Source organism: Babylonia areolata, chromosome 10, assembly GCF_041734735.1.
Source record: "Babylonia areolata isolate BAREFJ2019XMU chromosome 10, ASM4173473v1, whole genome shotgun sequence".
In the NCBI taxonomy this organism is placed as follows: Eukaryota; Metazoa; Mollusca; class Gastropoda; order Neogastropoda; family Buccinidae; genus Babylonia; species Babylonia areolata.
The window spans coordinates 40,397,027-40,414,526 of NC_134885.1; the positions used below are offsets into that span (position 1 = coordinate 40,397,027).

Here is a 17,500-nt window from a genome sequence, read left to right on the forward strand (position 1 = left end):
TGTGTGTGTGTGTGAATGATACAGGGGAAGAATGATGAGCACCCTAAGGCATGTACGACAATGTAAAGGGCATAGACCTTGGTTTCTGACAGAAGATAGACACTGAATAAGAATTCATATCAGTCAATCAAAAACGTTAATGCTCACCTTTTCTTTTCTCTCTCTCTCAGGGTGGAATGTGATTTAGCGTGCATGAATTTTTCGAAGCTGATTATATACGTTTTGAATTTGGTGGTGGTGGTGGTGTTGTTTATTTTGTTTTCTGGTGGTTGATTTTTTTGTTGTTTTTTTCAGATGGCTCCGTGGGACAGGAAATGGCGACCTGTCTGTGGCTGAACAGAAAGCCAAGGAATATGTTGTTTACATCTTTGAGGGGGTTAGTGTTGAGTGAATGTGTGTGTGTGTGTGTGTGTGTGTGTGTGTGTGTGTGTGTGTGTGTGTGTGTGTGTGTCTATCTGTTTGTTTGAATGTGTGGGGGGCGTGGGGGGGGGTCCGTCTGCCTGTCTGTCTGTTTGAATGTGTTTGCGTGTGTGTGTGTGTGTGTGTGTCTGTGTCTGTGTGTCTGTCTCTCTCTCTTTCTCTCTCTCTCTCTCTCTGCATATATATATATATATCCATCTATCATTCTCTCTCTCTCTCTCTCTCTCTCTCTCTCTCTCTCTCTCTCTGTCTGACTCTCTCTCCATCAGTCTATATGTATACCAGAATCAGTGTGTCTTGGTGTGTTATTGTGAGAGAGAAAGAGAGAGAGAGACACACACACAGACAGATAGACAGACAAACAGATAGACAGAGAGAGAGAGTCGGGCGATGACCAAAGACCGAGACTATTAGACAGTTAGTCTAGAATAATATTTATTCGTTCAAGGACAGTAAACACTAAAATATTCAGCACAACAAATGGAAGCTAATGAAAGGAGATCTTGTAGCAGCTTCAGGGCTGGAACTTCTGGTGGGGTTGGTGCTCCTTGGACAGTGCTCACCGCGTATGCAGTTTCTTTTAGCACTTGGTTGTGCCTCTATGTGTACCGTCCTTGGCTCAACGCCGCTTTGCATGAGCTGAGGACATGTTCCACTGTTTGTTTGCCATGGCAGAGTGGGCACGCAGGGTCGTCTGCCTTCCCCCATTTCACCAAATTTGTTAATTATCAGCAATGTAGTATTAAACAAAGCCACTTATTTCTGATCTGATAATATTTTCGTTCGTTTGTTTGTTTGGATTCGGCAGGTTAAATGATTAACCGTTGATAGTTTTCTGTTAAATGATTAACCGTTGATAGTTTTCTGTTAAATGATTAACCGTTGATAGTTTTCTGTTAAATGATTAACCGTTGATAGTTTTCTGTTAAATGATTAACCGTTGATAGTTTTCTGTTAAATGATTAACCATTGATAGTTTTCCATACAGATCTGTTCCTTTGTGTGGCTGCTGCAGGGCTGTGTGTGGTGTAGTGGTGTGCGTGTTATGTGTGCTTCGTCCGTCGGGATCGACGAGGACCATCTAGTCATCCTGGGGGTGGGTGGGTTGGGCTTTGTGCGTGCGCAGATGACTGGTCAGGCCAATCCGCGCCCGGAAGGTTCTGACGCAGTGTGGACAGGGGATGGTGGCGGCTGTCGGGGACTTGCTGGCACTGCTTTTCCTGGCCTGTCTGCGTTGCTCTGCTGCAGCGATTCTGTTGGCCTCACAGGATTTGGCGCCTTTATGGACAGCTGAACGCCACTTTGGTCTGTCCATTGCATTCAGCTCCCATGTGTCGTGGCTGATGTTGAAGGCCTTCAGAGAAGCTTTCAGAGTGTCTTTGAAGCGCTTCTTTTGGCCTCCATGGGAGCGCTACCCATGTTGGAGTTCGCCAGTTTCTTGGGGTGCCGGTGGTCTGGCATGCGAACTACATGGCCTGCCCAGCGCAGCTGGGCCTGCATCAAGATGGTGTAGATGCTGGGAACGTTTGCACGAGTGAGCACCTCTGTGTCAGGGATCTTCTCTTGCCACTTTATGCCGAGAAGTTTTCTGAGGCTGGTGGTGTGGAAGTGGTTCAGCTTTTTGGCGTGGCGTTTGTAGACCGTCCATGATTCACATCCATAGAGCAGTGTGGTGAGAACTATGGCCTTGTATACTTTGAGCTTCGTCTCCAGAGTGATGCCTCTCCTGTTCCAAACGTTCTTATGGAGTCTGCCGAAGGCAGCGCTGGCTTTGGCGAGTCTGCCATTCACCTCGTCGTCGATGACAACTGTGCGAGAGAGTGTACTGCCCAGGTATGTGAACTTGTCCACCGCGTTCAGTCGTTGCCCGTTGGTGAAGATGTTTGGTTCAACGTAAGGCTTTCCTGGAGCTGGCTGGTGCATCATCTCAGTCTTCTTTGTGCTGATTGTGAGGCCAAAGTTGTCACAGGCAGCAGAGAACTTGTCGACGCTATGTTGCATGTCAGCTTCGGAGGCAGCGTTTAGAGCGCAGTCATCAGCAAACAGGAAGTCGTTGACGGTGTCTGCCCTCACCTTGGTTTTTGCTTGAAGCCTCCTGAGGTTGAGGAGTGAGCTATCTGTGCGGTACCCGATGCCAGCGTCTCTGAAAACATCTGTCAGCATGGCTGAAAACATGAGACTGAACAGGGTGGGGGCAAGAATACACTCTTGCTTGACTCCGTTGGAGACAGGGAATGGTTCTGAAGTCTCTCCGTTGTCTTGGACTCGGGCCAGCATCCCATCGTGTAGCTGCCGTATGATGGTGATGAACTTTCTGGAACATCCGTACTTCGTCATGATTCTCCAAAAGCCATCTCTGCAAACAGTATCGAAGGATATTTCAAGGCTGAGCTTGAAATACGTCTTGAGTGGGAGACATACCATTGTTTCTTAAATTTGCGATGTTAAGGCGTTGATCGCAAGATCAACTATATCTGTGTATGGGTGGGTGGCTGTGTGGGTGGGTGCGTACGTGTTTGTGTGTGCGTGGGTGTGTTTGTGTGTGTGTGTTCCAGGTTACTCACAGATACCAAACGTGGACGTCATCCTTGCCATTCCGTCTGAATATCCATCTCTCTCACGTCCAGGTGGCAAAGGTATACACATGTCTTTCTGTCTGTCTATCTGTCTCTCTGTTATATCTGCCCGTTTGCCTGCCTGCCTGCATGCATGCATAAATGCACAATACAACACCACGTAATGCGGTACAATACAATACAATACAATACAATACAACGCAACAGAACACGACAAAACACAATACCACATAACCTAAATCGACAATTGAGAGCATTACGTGTGTATCACTGAATAATCATCCCTTTTTTCCACGCGAAAGAAAACCACAGCGTCATGAAGCCCTCTCTACGTTACTCCCTCTTCGCTTCTTCTTCCTCTGCATTCCCTTGTGTCCACATGTAGGGTTTTCACCTGCATGTCCGTCTCTGCCCTGTCTCTGTCCTGCACCCCGTTTTCGGAAATTTCGCAATGTGTGATGAAGGTCCTCCATGAATTTTTAAAAACACGCATCATTCCGGAATTAACGTATGACATTAATTCTGTTTAAAAAAATAGATACTAATTTTTTTTATGCTACTCTAAATGCTATTCACGAAAAACGCAAAAGTTATGGCAAATGATTTTATTATTATTATTATTATTATTATCATCATCATTATTGTTCTTGTTTTTGTTGTTTTGCTTGGATTTGTTTTTCGTATCAGAAACTGGATATCTTTCAGACGGCTGGTGAATCTGATTGGACAGAGGCCATCAAGAGTAATGTCACCGGAAATGACGTGGCTAAGGTGAATGCCGAGTCCGTGCTGACCCGTTTAGGGGACTCTGTGAGGTCCGGCTATGATTTCCCCGAACACGACCACTTGATGCTTATCACTGGGTAAAAAGTTGGGTTGTTTTTCTATCTCGTTGTTGTGTTGTTGTTTGTGTTGTTGTTGTTGTTGCTGTTGTTGATATGCATGGGTTGGGGTGTATGGTTGGTCGGATTTTTTCCTGATGTAGAAAGGGGTTTTGCTGGGGAAGAGGGGGGGGAGGGGGGGGGTGTTTTTCTCTTTATTTTCCCCTTTTGTTGTTTGTTTGTTTGTTTGTTTTTGTCTTTTCTTGCTGTTGTTTTGTTTGGGGTTTTCTTTATGTTTAGTTGGTGTTGTAGTTGTTGCTATAATATTTGTTGTTGTATATCATTTTCATAATCATCATATTCAGTGCCTTCGTCATCACCGTCGTCGTCGTCATCATCATCATCATCATCATTATCACCATCATGATCACTGTCGTCGTCATCATCATCATCATCACCATCGTCGTCATCACCGTCGTCGTCGTCGTCATCATCATCATCATCATCATTATCACCATCATGATCACTGTCGTCGTCATCATCATCATCATCATCGTTATTGTCGTTGTTGTCCTTATCTTCGTCGTCGTCGGCAGCAGAGGCATCATTATCACCATGGCCATTGATACCATCACCACTACCCCTACTTTATGTACCGTCATCAGCGTCTTTATCCTCCTCCTCATTATCATCATCTGTGTCATCATTTCGTCCTGTTCACTGTTCCGTCTTCTGCCCACGTGCAGTTATGCTGTTTCTATTATTATATGTATTTCATTTTAATCCAAGCATCATGACGTTTTTGTTTTTTTGTTTTGTTTTTTTGTTTTTTGTTTGTTTGTTTTTTTGTTGTTGTTGTTTTGTGTTGGTGTTTGTTTTTTGTTTTTGTGTTTTTGTTTTTTGGTTTGTTTTTTGTTTGCTGTTTTATTGTTGTTGTTTTGTTGTTTTTAATGGTTTTGGAGATGTGCTGCTCTTTTTGGGGATGTTTTTGTTGTTGTTTTTCTTCTTTTTTTTTCTTTTTTTTTTCTTTTTTGTAAACGAGTATTTATTTGTAGACCATGTGTGAACACACTGGATCTTTCTTTTTTTTCTTTTTTTTTTGTACAAGAGAGAGCTTCTATGGTGTTTTTATGTCACATTTACTTTTAGACGCTTTGAGCTACATTAGGACTGGACATCGAGCCAAAGAAGAATTATGCATTGTTATCATGATGTGGATCTTTTATTCCCCAGGTACAACGTGATTGGTGAAAACGAAAACACATATGGTAAGATGACATTCTAGTCAGATTGGGTGGCTATTCTTATCATTGTGTTTTTGTCATCTTTGTCATTATCATTATTATTATAACTATTATTCTTATCATCATTATTATTAATTATCATTATTTTCATTTTTGTTATTACCATTATTTGTAGTTTCATTATTATTATCATCATTATTTTTATTGTCTTTATTATTATTATTATGATTATCACTATGATTGTTGTTGTTGTTGCTGCTCCTGCGGCAGGGTTCTGTTCTGTTTGATATAAGTGTCCATATTGTAGACGTCCTTCTTGTTGTCGAGATGATGATGATGATGATGGTGGGGGGGGCGAGGAGGAGTGGTGATGAAGATGATGATGACTACAACAACATCGACTAAGCTGCTGCAGATGCTGCTCTTGCTGCTGGTGCTGATGATAATGATGATGATGATGATGATATACATCAATGATGATGATGACAATGACGACAAGGAACTTTTTTTTTTCCTCCTCTTTCCTCGCAGGTACGATGTTCGGTCACAACAACAATAACCCCGACGACAAGGCCGACGATGACATGATGATCACAACAACTACGATGTGTGTGTGTGTGTGTGTGTGGGGGGGGGGGGTACATTATCACTTGTCTTAACAATTAATATAAGACTTTCTTGTCGTTGTCGTCCTGCCGATTACACTAATTCATTGTATTTTTTGCACTGCGACAATTGACCAGTAAAATTACTCTTTGAACCACCCAGCTACGATGCCATCAACACGGACTCTTATTGCTTCCCCCCCCCCCTCCCCTCTCCCCCTGCCCCCTCCCTCCTTATCCTCCAGGCTGGGCCAAGGTGGAGTCAGTGTGTGACCCTGAGAGAAGGGGGAGGAGCGTGTCGGTGGTGCAGGACATGGGAGCGGCCGTCACAGAGGCCACGGCTGCCCATGAGCTGGGTCACAGGTCAGTGCAGGTCACAGGTAGGTCAGCACAGGTTGGCGCGGGTCAGTACAGGTCACAGGTTAGTACAGGTCATAGGTCGGCTCATGGTCAATACAGGTCACAAGCCAGCTACATCACATGTCCGTACAAGTTAGTACAGGTCAACACAGGCCACAGGTCAGTACAGGCCATAGGTCACATGTCAATACAACCAGGGGTTACAGGTCAGTAAAGGTCACAGGTCAGTACAGATCGCAGGTCAGCACAGGTCAGTATAAGATACAGGTCTTACAGATGACAGATCAGCACAAACCCGGGTCACAGGTCAGTACAACGAGAGGTTACAGGTCAGTAAAGGTCAGAGGTCCGCATTAGTCACAAGTCAGTACAGGTCACTGGTCAGTACAAGTTAAAACAGGTTACAAGTCTGTACAGCCCCGGGTCACAGGTCAGCACGGGTCACAGGTCAGTAATACCACTGATCTCAGGCTTCCCTATTCTCGGCGATAATATAATATGCCGGAAGTGTCACTGAGACGTTATTTTTTTAACTGCGCTGGCGACAAGTACAATATGTGACGCAACATTTACACGAGGGGAAGGCGGATGTAGATTGAGAGTTGTTACGTGTGGGGGGTATGTCAGCGTGTGTGTGTGTGTGTGTGTGTGTGTGTGTGTGTGTGTGTGTGTGTGTGTGTGTGTGTGCACTTAACAACTAAAGAAAAACCTGCTAATGTACATGCAGAAATATACTGACAGAGATGCACACAGCAGTATTGATGGGATCAACAGCCAGTTTGTATTTGGACAACACACACACACACGCACGCACACACGCACACACACACACACACACACACACACACACACACACACACACACACACACACACACACACACACACGCACGCACGCACACACGCGCGCGCGTGCGTCATCCACCTCAGTTTGTTTGTTTTGTTGTTATTGGGTTTTGGGTGGTTGGTTTTTTTTTTTCGTTTTTCGTTTGTTGTTGCTTGTGTGTGTGTGTGTGTGTGTGTGTGTGTGTGTGTGTGTGTGTGTTGTTGTTGTTGTTGTTGTTATTGTTTTTGTTGTTATTTTGTTGATGGTGGTGGTGTTCTTGTTAGTGTTGTTTGGGTTGTTTGTTTTAGTTTTTGGTTGTTTTTGTTTTGTTGTTGCTGTTGTTTTTCTTTCTTTCTTTTTTTTTGTGGGGGGTTGTTGTTGTTTGTTTGTTTGTTTGTTCTTGGGATTTTTTGTTTGTTTTCTTGGTGGGGGCGGGGGGTGTTTTGTTTTGGGTTTGTTTATTGTTTTTGGTGTTTGTTTTGTTTGTTTTTTTGTTTTGTTTTTTGTTTGCTTGTTTTTGCTTTTTGTTTTTTTGCAGGGTATGTTCGTGTTTCTTTCACCCACCAGACGCTGACATGGATTGCTGGATCTTTAACGTGCGTAATTTAGCCTTATGCATGAACACGAAGGAGGTTCAGGCACCAGCAAGTCTGCTCATATCTTAACCTGGATGATCGGGAAAAAAAAATCTCCACGCTTAGTTGATGGGACGGAGGTTGTAAGTATCAATTGTGAAGAATTGTTTTAATTAACAACTGTCAGGGCTGGATTTTTTTTTTATGTTATTGAAAAACGGCCGCGTCCCCGTCTCATTTTTGTCCTAATGATGTTGTCTATCCATGAAAGAAAGTGCCACAGATGCAAGTCCCTAGCTCATTGTTGTCATTCTGTTGTTTTGTGTTTTTGTTGTTTTTCATCCAACAAGCCTTGGCGCCCTTCATGATGGAACCAACAATTCCTGCAGCTCTGCTGACCGTTATGCCATGTCCGACAGTACTGGCGGACACCAAATCACGGAATCAAACAAACTCAACCCATGGCGTTTTTCCTCGTGTTCGCTGCACTATGTCCATGACTATGTGCAGCTCTTGGTTCGCGGGGGGTAAGTGTCATCAGGAACAGGTGCCAGCACGTGCGCCGCGTAACACGTGGGCACGTGCGCACTTATGAACGCGTTCACGTGCCATCGCCTGCACGAGGGCATGCACGTGTTCACTGCGACACACGCACGCGCGCGTATGATGTTGTCACTGTCTGCCTGTCGCTCTTTCTCTCTGTCTCTCTGTTCTCTGTCTCTGTCTCTGTCTCTCTCTCTTTCTCTGTCTCGGTCTCGGTCTCAGTCTCTCTCTCTGTCTCTGTCTCTCTTTCTCTCTGTCTCTCTGCTCTCTCTCTCTCTCTCTCTCTCTCTCTCTCTCTTTCTCTGTTCTCTGTCTCGGTCTCAGTCTCTCTCTCTGTCTCTGTCTCTGTCTCTCTCTCTCTCTCTCTCTCTCTCTCTCTCTCTCTCTCTCTGTGTATGTGTGTATGCACTTGCCTTGACACGTGTGTTTTATATTTCGTCGCAGTTTTTCGCTTCCTGTACATACAACTGCTGTTGTCTCTGATACTACTACTACTACTACTACTACTACTATAACTACTACTACTACTACTACTGTTGCTGCTGCTGCTGCTGTTGCTACTACTGATGTTGCCACTACTGCTGCTGCTGTTGCTTCTGCTTCTGTAACGACTACTGCTGCTTCTGCTACTAAAATTGATACTATTGCTAATCAGTATTGCTGCTGAAGCTGCAGCTACGACTACTACTATTACTGCTACTACCACTACCACTACTGCTGCTGCTGCTACTGTTGCTGCTACTGCCACGTCTACTGCTGCTGCGGCTGTTGCTGTTGTTAAAGCCGCTGATGATAATATTGGTATTGTTGATGTACTGATGCAACTATAGCTGCTGCTGCTAGCGAGAGAAATGTCTATGATGTAACATGTCTGTCCACCTCTTAACACACTCAGTACGGCCAGTCCTCTCTTCTCCTCTACACAGACCCCTCGGATGTCCAGTAGGGTGTCTGAATGACCCAACCTTTAGCTTCCGTCGTCAGAATTGTGGTATTCTTTGTCAACATTCACCTCTTCAGTATAAGAGCGTTCCGCTTGCAATATTTTGATGATGGTAATTGGGGTGAAACGCTGTTAACGTCGTCCCTTTCGCCGTTCTTATGGAGAGAGTTAAAGGTACGAAGAGACGTGTCTATACCACATGTCTGTCTATAATATCACATGTCTGTCTGCCTACCACTGGTGCGGAGAGAAATGTCTATCATTCCATTGTCTGTCAATCACATCACACGTATGCCTGCCTGTCTACCAGAGGTATGAAGAGAGATGTCTGTAGTATCACATGTCTGCCTACCACACGTACGCATAGATATTATGTCTATGATATCACGTGTTTGTCTATTATATCACATGTCTCTCTGTCTTTTTACTGGTATGCGGAGAAATGTCTATGGTATCACTCGTCTGTCTACCACAAAATATTAAGATAATTGTCTGTAGTATCACATGTTTGTCTACCTACCACAGGTACGATGAAAAATGTCTATAATGTCATATGTCTGTCTATAATATCACATGTCTGTCTGCCTGTCTGCCCAACGTGCAAAGAGAAGTGTTTATGACAAAGAGAAGTGTTTATATGTGGAGTGATGGCCTAGAGGTAACGCGTCCGCCTAGGAAGCGAGAGAATCTGAATGCGCTGGTTTGAATCACGGCTCAGCCGTCGATATTTTCTCCCCCTCCACTAGACCTCGAGTGGTTGTCTGGACGCTAGTCATTCGGATGCGACGATAAACCGAGGTCCCGTGTGCAGTATGCACTTACGCACGTAAAAGAACCTACGGCAACAAAAGGGTTGTCCCTGGCAAAATTATGTAGAAAAATCCACTTCGATAGGGAAAACAAATAAAACTGCACGCAGGAAAAATTTTTTTAAAAATGGGTGACGCTGTAATGTAGCGACGCGCTCTCCCTGGGGAGAGCAGCCCGAATTTCACACAGAGAAATCTGTTGTGATAAAAAGGAATACAAAATACAAAAAATATGTCTATCACGGGTATGAAGAGAAATGTCAGTACTATCACATGTCTGTCTACCCATAGGTACGGGGAGGGATGTCTATAATGTCACATGTCTGGCTATGATATCACATCTGTCTGTAATGAATTATGACATGCCTGTCTGTATGTATGTATGTCTACACAGGTATGAAGAGAAATGTCAGTAATATCACATGACTGTATATGATATCACATGCCTGTCTATTATTCTGCATGTCTGTTTGTAATAATATAACGTGTTTGTCTTAGATATCACATGTCTGTCTATATCATATGTCTGTCTACTATATCACATGCCTGTCTTTAACATCACATGCCTGTCTCCAATATCACATGTCTGTCTCCAATATCGCATGTCTGTCTATAATATCACATGCCTGTCTACAATGTCACATGTCTGTCTACAATATCACACGTCTGTCTACAATACCACGTGTCTTCTGTAACATAACGTGCTTGTCTTTAATGCGACACGTTTGTCTGCAATATCACATGTCCGTCAACCCACAATATCACATGTCTGTATACAATATGACACGTCTCTCTACAATATCACATGTCTGTCTCCATTATCACACGTCCGTCTACCCAACATATCACATTCTGTCTACATTATTACATGTCCGTCTACAATATCACAGGCCTGTCTACAATATCACATGTCTGTCTACATTATTACATGTCTGTCTACAATATCACATGTCTGTCTACAATATCACATGTCTGTCTACAATATCACATGTCTGTCTACAATATCACGTGTCTTCTGTAATACAACGTGTTTGTCTTTAATGCAACACGTCTGTCTGCAATATCACATGTCCGTCAACCCACCATATCACATGTCTGTATACAATATCACACGTCTCTCTACGATATCACATGTCCGTCAACCCACCATATCACATGTCTGTATACAATATCACACGTCTCCCTACGATATCACATGTCCGTCAACCCACCATATCACATGTCTGTATACAATATCACACGTCTCTCTACAATATCACATGTCCGTCAACCCACCATATCACATGTCTGTATACAATATCACACGTCTCTCTACAATATCACATGTCCGTCAACCCACCATATCACATGTCTGTATACAATATCACACGTCTCTCTACAATATCACATGTCCGTCAACCCACCATATCACATGTCTGTATACAATATCACACGTATCTCTACAATATCACATGTCCGTCAACCCACCATATCACATGTCTGTCTACAATATCACATGTCTGTCTACAATATCACATGTCTGTCTACAATATCACGTGTCTTCTGTAATACAACGTGTTTGTCTTTAATGCGACACGTCTGTCTGCAATATCACATGTCCGTCAACCCACCATATCACATGTCTGTATACAATATCACACGTATCTCTACAATATCACATGTCCGTCAACCCACCATATCACATGTCTGTCTACAATATCACACGTCTCTCTACAATATCACATGTCCGTCAACCCACCATATCACATGTCTGTCTACAATATCACATGTCTGTCTATGATATATACAATATCACGCGTCTCTCTACGATATAACATGTCCGTCAACCCACCATATCACATGTCTGTATACAATATCACACGTCTCTCTACGATATCACATGTCCGTCAACCCACCATATCACATGTCTGTATACAATATCACACGTCTCTCTACAATATCACATGTCCGTCAACCCACCATATCACATGTCTGTATACAATATCACACGTCTCTCTACAATATCACATGTCCGTCAACCCACCATATCACATGTCTGTATACAATATCACACGTATCTCTACAATATCACATGTCCGTCAACCCACCATATCACATGTCTGTATACAATATCACGCGTCTCTCTACAATATCACAGGCCTGTCTACAATATCACGTCTCTCTACAATATCACATGTCCGTCTACAATATCACATGTCCGTCTACAATATCACATGTCCGTCTACAATATCGCAGGCCTGTCTACAATATCACATGTCTGTCTACATTATTACACGTCTTTCTACAATATCACAGGCCTGTCTACATTATTACACGTCTGTCTACAATATCACATGTCTGTCTATATTATTACACTTTTGTCTACAATATCACATGGCTGTCTACAATATCACAGGCCTGTCTACAATATCACATGTCTGTCTACATTATTACACGTCCGTCTACAATATCACAGACCTGTCTGCAATATCACATGTCTGTCTACATTATTACACGTCTGTCTACAATATCACAGGCCTGTCTACAATATCACATGTCTGTCTACATTATTACACGTCTGTCTACAATATCACAGGCCTGACTACAATAGCACATGTCTGTCTACATTATTACACGTCCGTCTACAATATCACAGGCCTGTCTACAATATCACATGTCTGTCTACATTATTACACGTCTGTCTACAATATACAATATCACACGCCTGTGTCCCCACCTGACCCCAGGTACGAGGAGAAGTGTTTGCTGAGAAGAGTGGAGGGGCCAGAGGAGCTCCCTGAGGTGCCTGCCCACCTGCCCGGTGACCCTGATCTCCAGTGCCGCACTGTCTTCAGATCTCCGGACACCTTCCTCTGCAGGGCGCTGATCGTCCCCGCCTATAACAACGTGAGTCTCTGCCCGGGGTGATGATGATGATGATGCTGACGATGGTGAGGAGGAGGAGGAAGAGGAGAAGGATGACGATGATGAAGAGGAGGAGGAAGAGGAGAAGGATGACGATGATGAAGAGGAGGAGGAGGAGGAAGAAGAGGAGGAGAAGGATTTTGATGATGATGAAGAGGAGTAGGAGGACGATGATGATGATGATGATGATGCTGACGATGGTGAGGAGGAGGATGACGATGGCGATGATAGTGATGATGACGACGATGGTGATGATGATGAGGAAGAGGAGGAGGAGGATTTTGATGATGATGATGATGACGATGGTGATGATGATGATGAGGAGGAGGAGGAGGAGGAGGAAGAGGGGGATGACGAGGAGAAGGAGGATTTTGATGATGATGGTGATGATGACGACGATGGTGAGGAGGAGGAGGAGGGTGAAGAGGAGGATGAGGAAGAGGGGGATGACAAGGAGGAGGAGGGGGAAGAAGAGAAGGAGGATTTTGATGATGATGGTGATGATGATAATGAGGAGGAGGAGGGAGAAGAGGATGACAATGAAGAGGAGGAGGAGGAGAGGAGATTCAAGATTCAAGATTCAAGATTCAAGATTCAAAAACTTTATTACTCAAGGATAAAGATTTTAGGCATCGCCCAGTCTTCCAATCTGTCCTTGTGACAACAATAACAATAACAACATTAACGATAACGACAACAACAAAAAATGTTAACACTGCTACATCCACTGCTACTAGAACGAAGAATGATCACCACCATCATCATTAACATCGTAAAAAGTAATAAAACGAACGCATTCACACATTCATATCCATACACATGCACACACTCTCTCCACCCAACACACACACACACACACACACACACACACACACACACACATATATATATATATAAATATATATATATATATATATATATATATATATATATATATATACTTATGCACATACAGAGACATGACCGAGGTGAGAAACATATAGCGGACATAAAGAAAATAGAGAAGCACAACTTTACCATTGCACATATACAAAAGTGGTTAATTTGCTGATGCAGATGTTACAGGTAATAACATCCAATTTACAGGCGAACAAGTAAGAACAAAGCACAAAGGTAGAAATAAAATAAATTCACTGCATGTAGGTATAGATACAAACTTCACGGAAAAAAAAGCATGATTTTTGTATTTTTTTAGCTGGTTATTTAAAAAAAAAAAAAAAAAAAAAAGCAAGCTTTGTGGGCCTATTGTTTGTGGAGCAGAAGTTCTCGTATGTTTGATTTGAAGGAACGTAATGAATCGCACGTCTTAATGAACGAAGCAGATGGTCCAAAAAATGCAAAGCTAGATTTGTACAAATCGATGCGCACACGAGGCAGAATATAATTAGCTGAATCATAACGCTCTGATGCCCGTTGAACAAGGTCACTGAGGTATGGTGGTGACATGTTTTTGTGTACTTTGAACATGAGGACCATTTTATTGTAGTCGAATTGCTTGTATAGTGGTAATATTTTCAGTTTTGTTAATTTTTCATCTGTTGATAGGGAGTGGTCTGGTAAAATAAGTTTAGCTGCTCGTCTGTGCAATGAGTTAACTTTTTTTAGCTGGTTGTGACTGGCATTGCTCCAGACTGTAGATGCATAATTGACATGAGAGAGACAATTATGCATCTACAGAGAGGGAGGAGGAAGAGGATGACGATGGTGATGATAATGATGACGAGGAAGAGAGGGATGACGAGGAGGAGGAGGCAGAGGATGGGCGGGGGGGGGGGGGGGGCAGTGGTGGTGGTGGTGGTGGTGGTGGTTATGGTGATAGATGTGGTGGTGGTGTGGTGGGTGGTGATGGTAGTGGTCATGATGACGATGATGGGCGGGGAGCAGTGGTGTGGTGGTAGTGGTGGTGGTGATGAATGGTAGTGGTGATGATGATGATGATGACTATATGGTAATGGTGATGAAGAGGAAGGAACACCACACACACACACACACACACACACACACACACACACACACACACACACACACACACACACACACACACACACACACCCCAAAAAAGAAAAAGAAAAAAAAAAACAAGAAAAAGAAGCCACAACCTCCACCCACACTCCATAGATCCTGAGACCATCATTCACAGATATATATATATATATATATATATATATATATACATGTGTGTGTGTGTGTTGCGCCACCTATTATGACTGAAGTCTGTGACCAAACTGGTGGGTAGCAGAGAAAATTCAGATTTTTTTGTTTATTTGTTTGTTTGTTTAACAAAATAGGTGTTGGTATTCAGGCTTGTTTTATTCATTATATATATATATATACCGTTCAGCAATAATCAAGTCACGTGTTGTTATCCTTCCCTCTCCATCCCAAACCCTTCAGTCCATCTCTGGGCCAGAGGACGTGTGCACGGACCTCTACTGTCATCATCCGGGCACTCAGACCGCCTGCACGCGACAGTCCCCTGCAGCCAGTCGCACGTGCTGTGCACGTGGAAAGGTCCGAACGTTCTATCGAGAGATGATTCAGTTAATCAGTTATTGTATTGTATTGTATTGTATTGTATTGTATTGTATTTCTCTTTTTTTGTCACAACAGGTTTCTCAATTATTCATGATCACTATTAATTGTGTGTGTGTGTGTGTGTGTGTGTGTGTGTCTATGTGTGTGTGTGTGTGTGTGTGTCTGTTTGTGTGTGTGTGTCTGTTTGTGTGTGTGTGTGTGTCTGTTTGTGTGTGTGTGTGTGTGTGTGTGTGTGTGTGTGTGTGTGTGTGTGTGTCTGTTTGTGTGTGTTTGTGTGTGTGTGTGTGTGTGTATATGTGTGTCTGTCTGTCTGTCTGTTTTTGTGTGTCTGTCTGTCTGTCTGTCTGTTTTTGTGTGTGTGTGTGCGCGCGCGCTTGGATAGCTGTTTAGGAGTATGTGGTATTAATGCATGAGTTGAGTGAGTGATTTTTTTTTTCAATAGCATTGTGTTGCATTACGCAAGATTGAATAAGATTCATCATCGTCATCGTGTCTTTGTTCCGTAAACAGTGGTGCCAGGACGGACGCTGTGTGACATCACCCACGGGTAAATGCGCTGACGTCAGCGGTAAGTGAGATCATGAGGTCAGAGATCAGAACCTGACCAGACCTCAGTAACAGCTGCTGCAGATCAGACGATGATGATGATGATGATGATGATGATGATGATGATGATGATGGTGATGATGATGATGATGGTAATGATGATGATGATGGTGATGATGGTAATGATGATGATGATGGTGATGATGATGATGATGATGATGGTAATGATGATGGTGATGATGGTAATGATGGTAATGATGATGATGATGGTGATGATGATGATGATGATGATGATGATGATGATGATGACGATGATGATAATGATGATGATGATGATGATGATGATGATGGTGATGATGGTAATGATGATGATGATGATGATGATAATGATGGTGATGATGGTAATGATGATGATGATGATGATGATGATGATAACGACGACTTTTGTGTGTATGCGCGTGCTTGTCTTTGTGATTCTTGTAGTGGTAGTAGCAGCAGTAGTAGCTGTAGTTGTTGCAGCAGCAACGTTTTTTTTTTTTATTCAGCCATGGTGTAGTATATGCTATGATGCCTCAGTCTGCTCGCTTTGGACACCTTGAAACTCAACAACCATCTACCTGAAGATCTAGTCATCATCCCCATCCACATGTAATATGCGGCTTCTGTTCAAACATGTGTGTGTGTGAGAGAGAGAGAGAGAGAGAGAGAGAGTGTGTGTATGTGTGTGTGTGTGTGTGTGTGTGTGTGTGCATGTGTGTGTGTGTGTGTGTGTGTGCAGTACGTGCATGTGTGAGTATGTACAAGTTTTTATATTGATACGCACTTGTATGTATCCTAATTTCTACTGTATCTGTGTTTGTGTATGATTTTCAATTTATGTTCGTACCTTGTTATGTACTATCCCCCCCAATATTCCTTGTGACCCCGGTACACTTGGTAATAAAGATATATTCTATTCTATTCTATTCTAAACTGAATCTGAAACTGAGTCCCCGTGGTACGCCGGGAGTCTTTAATCCGCGCCTTCAGGAAAGTTTGTGCCAGAAATTTCCTTTCTTCCGCCCATTTCTTGTTCGACTGTTGTATGTTTTTTCTGCTTTCCCAGTCCATTCCCCACTTCGTTTTTTGTTGTTCTTTTCCGGCGACAAGACTGGACTTTTTACTCTCTCTTTTCCGCAGTCTGTGATACAGTACCTGTGCTGTTTTGCTGTAGGGGTCAGGTATAGATTATGTGTTAACACTGGGATGGGCACGACCTGTCCATTGTGCCGTGCCATTTGCCAGTATGGTATTTTATCTGGTTTGTGTGTGTGTGTGTGTGTGTGTGTGTGTGTGTGTGTGTGTGTGTGTGTGTGTGAGGGAGAGAGATAGATCCGGGGATGATGAATTAAGCGGAAGGGTTCACATCCTCAACACAGCCTACTTTTTATTTACCTTAAGGAGGGGAGTAGGGAAAATGATAATAATTACGTCATGAACTGTGTTATTTCGCAGGTTTGTTGTATACTTTCATACTTTGAGATATGACAGAGTTTCGTGTTGGGCTTCCTGGTAAGGCCCTGTGCGGTCGGCTGAACAATGGGCAGCAATGTCAAATCAATTCAAATCCAGTCCAATCAAATCAACTGAATCTGAAGGCTTGGTGACATTCCAGTTGTGACAGAGTTCTGTCATGACATCCCACGCGCGTTCTTTCACTGATCATGGCCATTACCTTATTTCTCTTTGGTTCGTACGTGTGTAAATTGCTTTGGCTTGCATGTGGGCAGCATCAAAAGTTGACTGGTTTTGGTTT

The 17,500-nt window shown here is 43.2% G+C and overlaps 1 protein-coding gene across 2 annotated transcripts in view; it reads left to right on the plus strand.

Moving 5' to 3' along the window:
* Positions 1-17,500, plus strand: part of LOC143286594 (zinc metalloproteinase-disintegrin-like atrolysin-A) — a 78,364-nt gene that overhangs the window by 54,770 nt on the left and 6,094 nt on the right. For both annotated transcript variants that reach the window (XM_076594221.1, XM_076594220.1), the window contains exons 4-12: positions 295-376; positions 2,976-3,056; positions 3,702-3,859; positions 5,051-5,085; positions 5,912-6,029; positions 7,776-7,952; positions 12,447-12,606; positions 15,019-15,135; positions 15,670-15,727. In XM_076594221.1, coding sequence (XP_076450336.1) covers positions 295-376; positions 2,976-3,056; positions 3,702-3,859; positions 5,051-5,085; positions 5,912-6,029; positions 7,776-7,952; positions 12,447-12,606; positions 15,019-15,135; positions 15,670-15,727 — 986 coding nt within the window. The remainder of the gene's footprint in view (positions 1-294; positions 377-2,975; positions 3,057-3,701; positions 3,860-5,050; positions 5,086-5,911; positions 6,030-7,775; positions 7,953-12,446; positions 12,607-15,018; positions 15,136-15,669; positions 15,728-17,500) is intronic.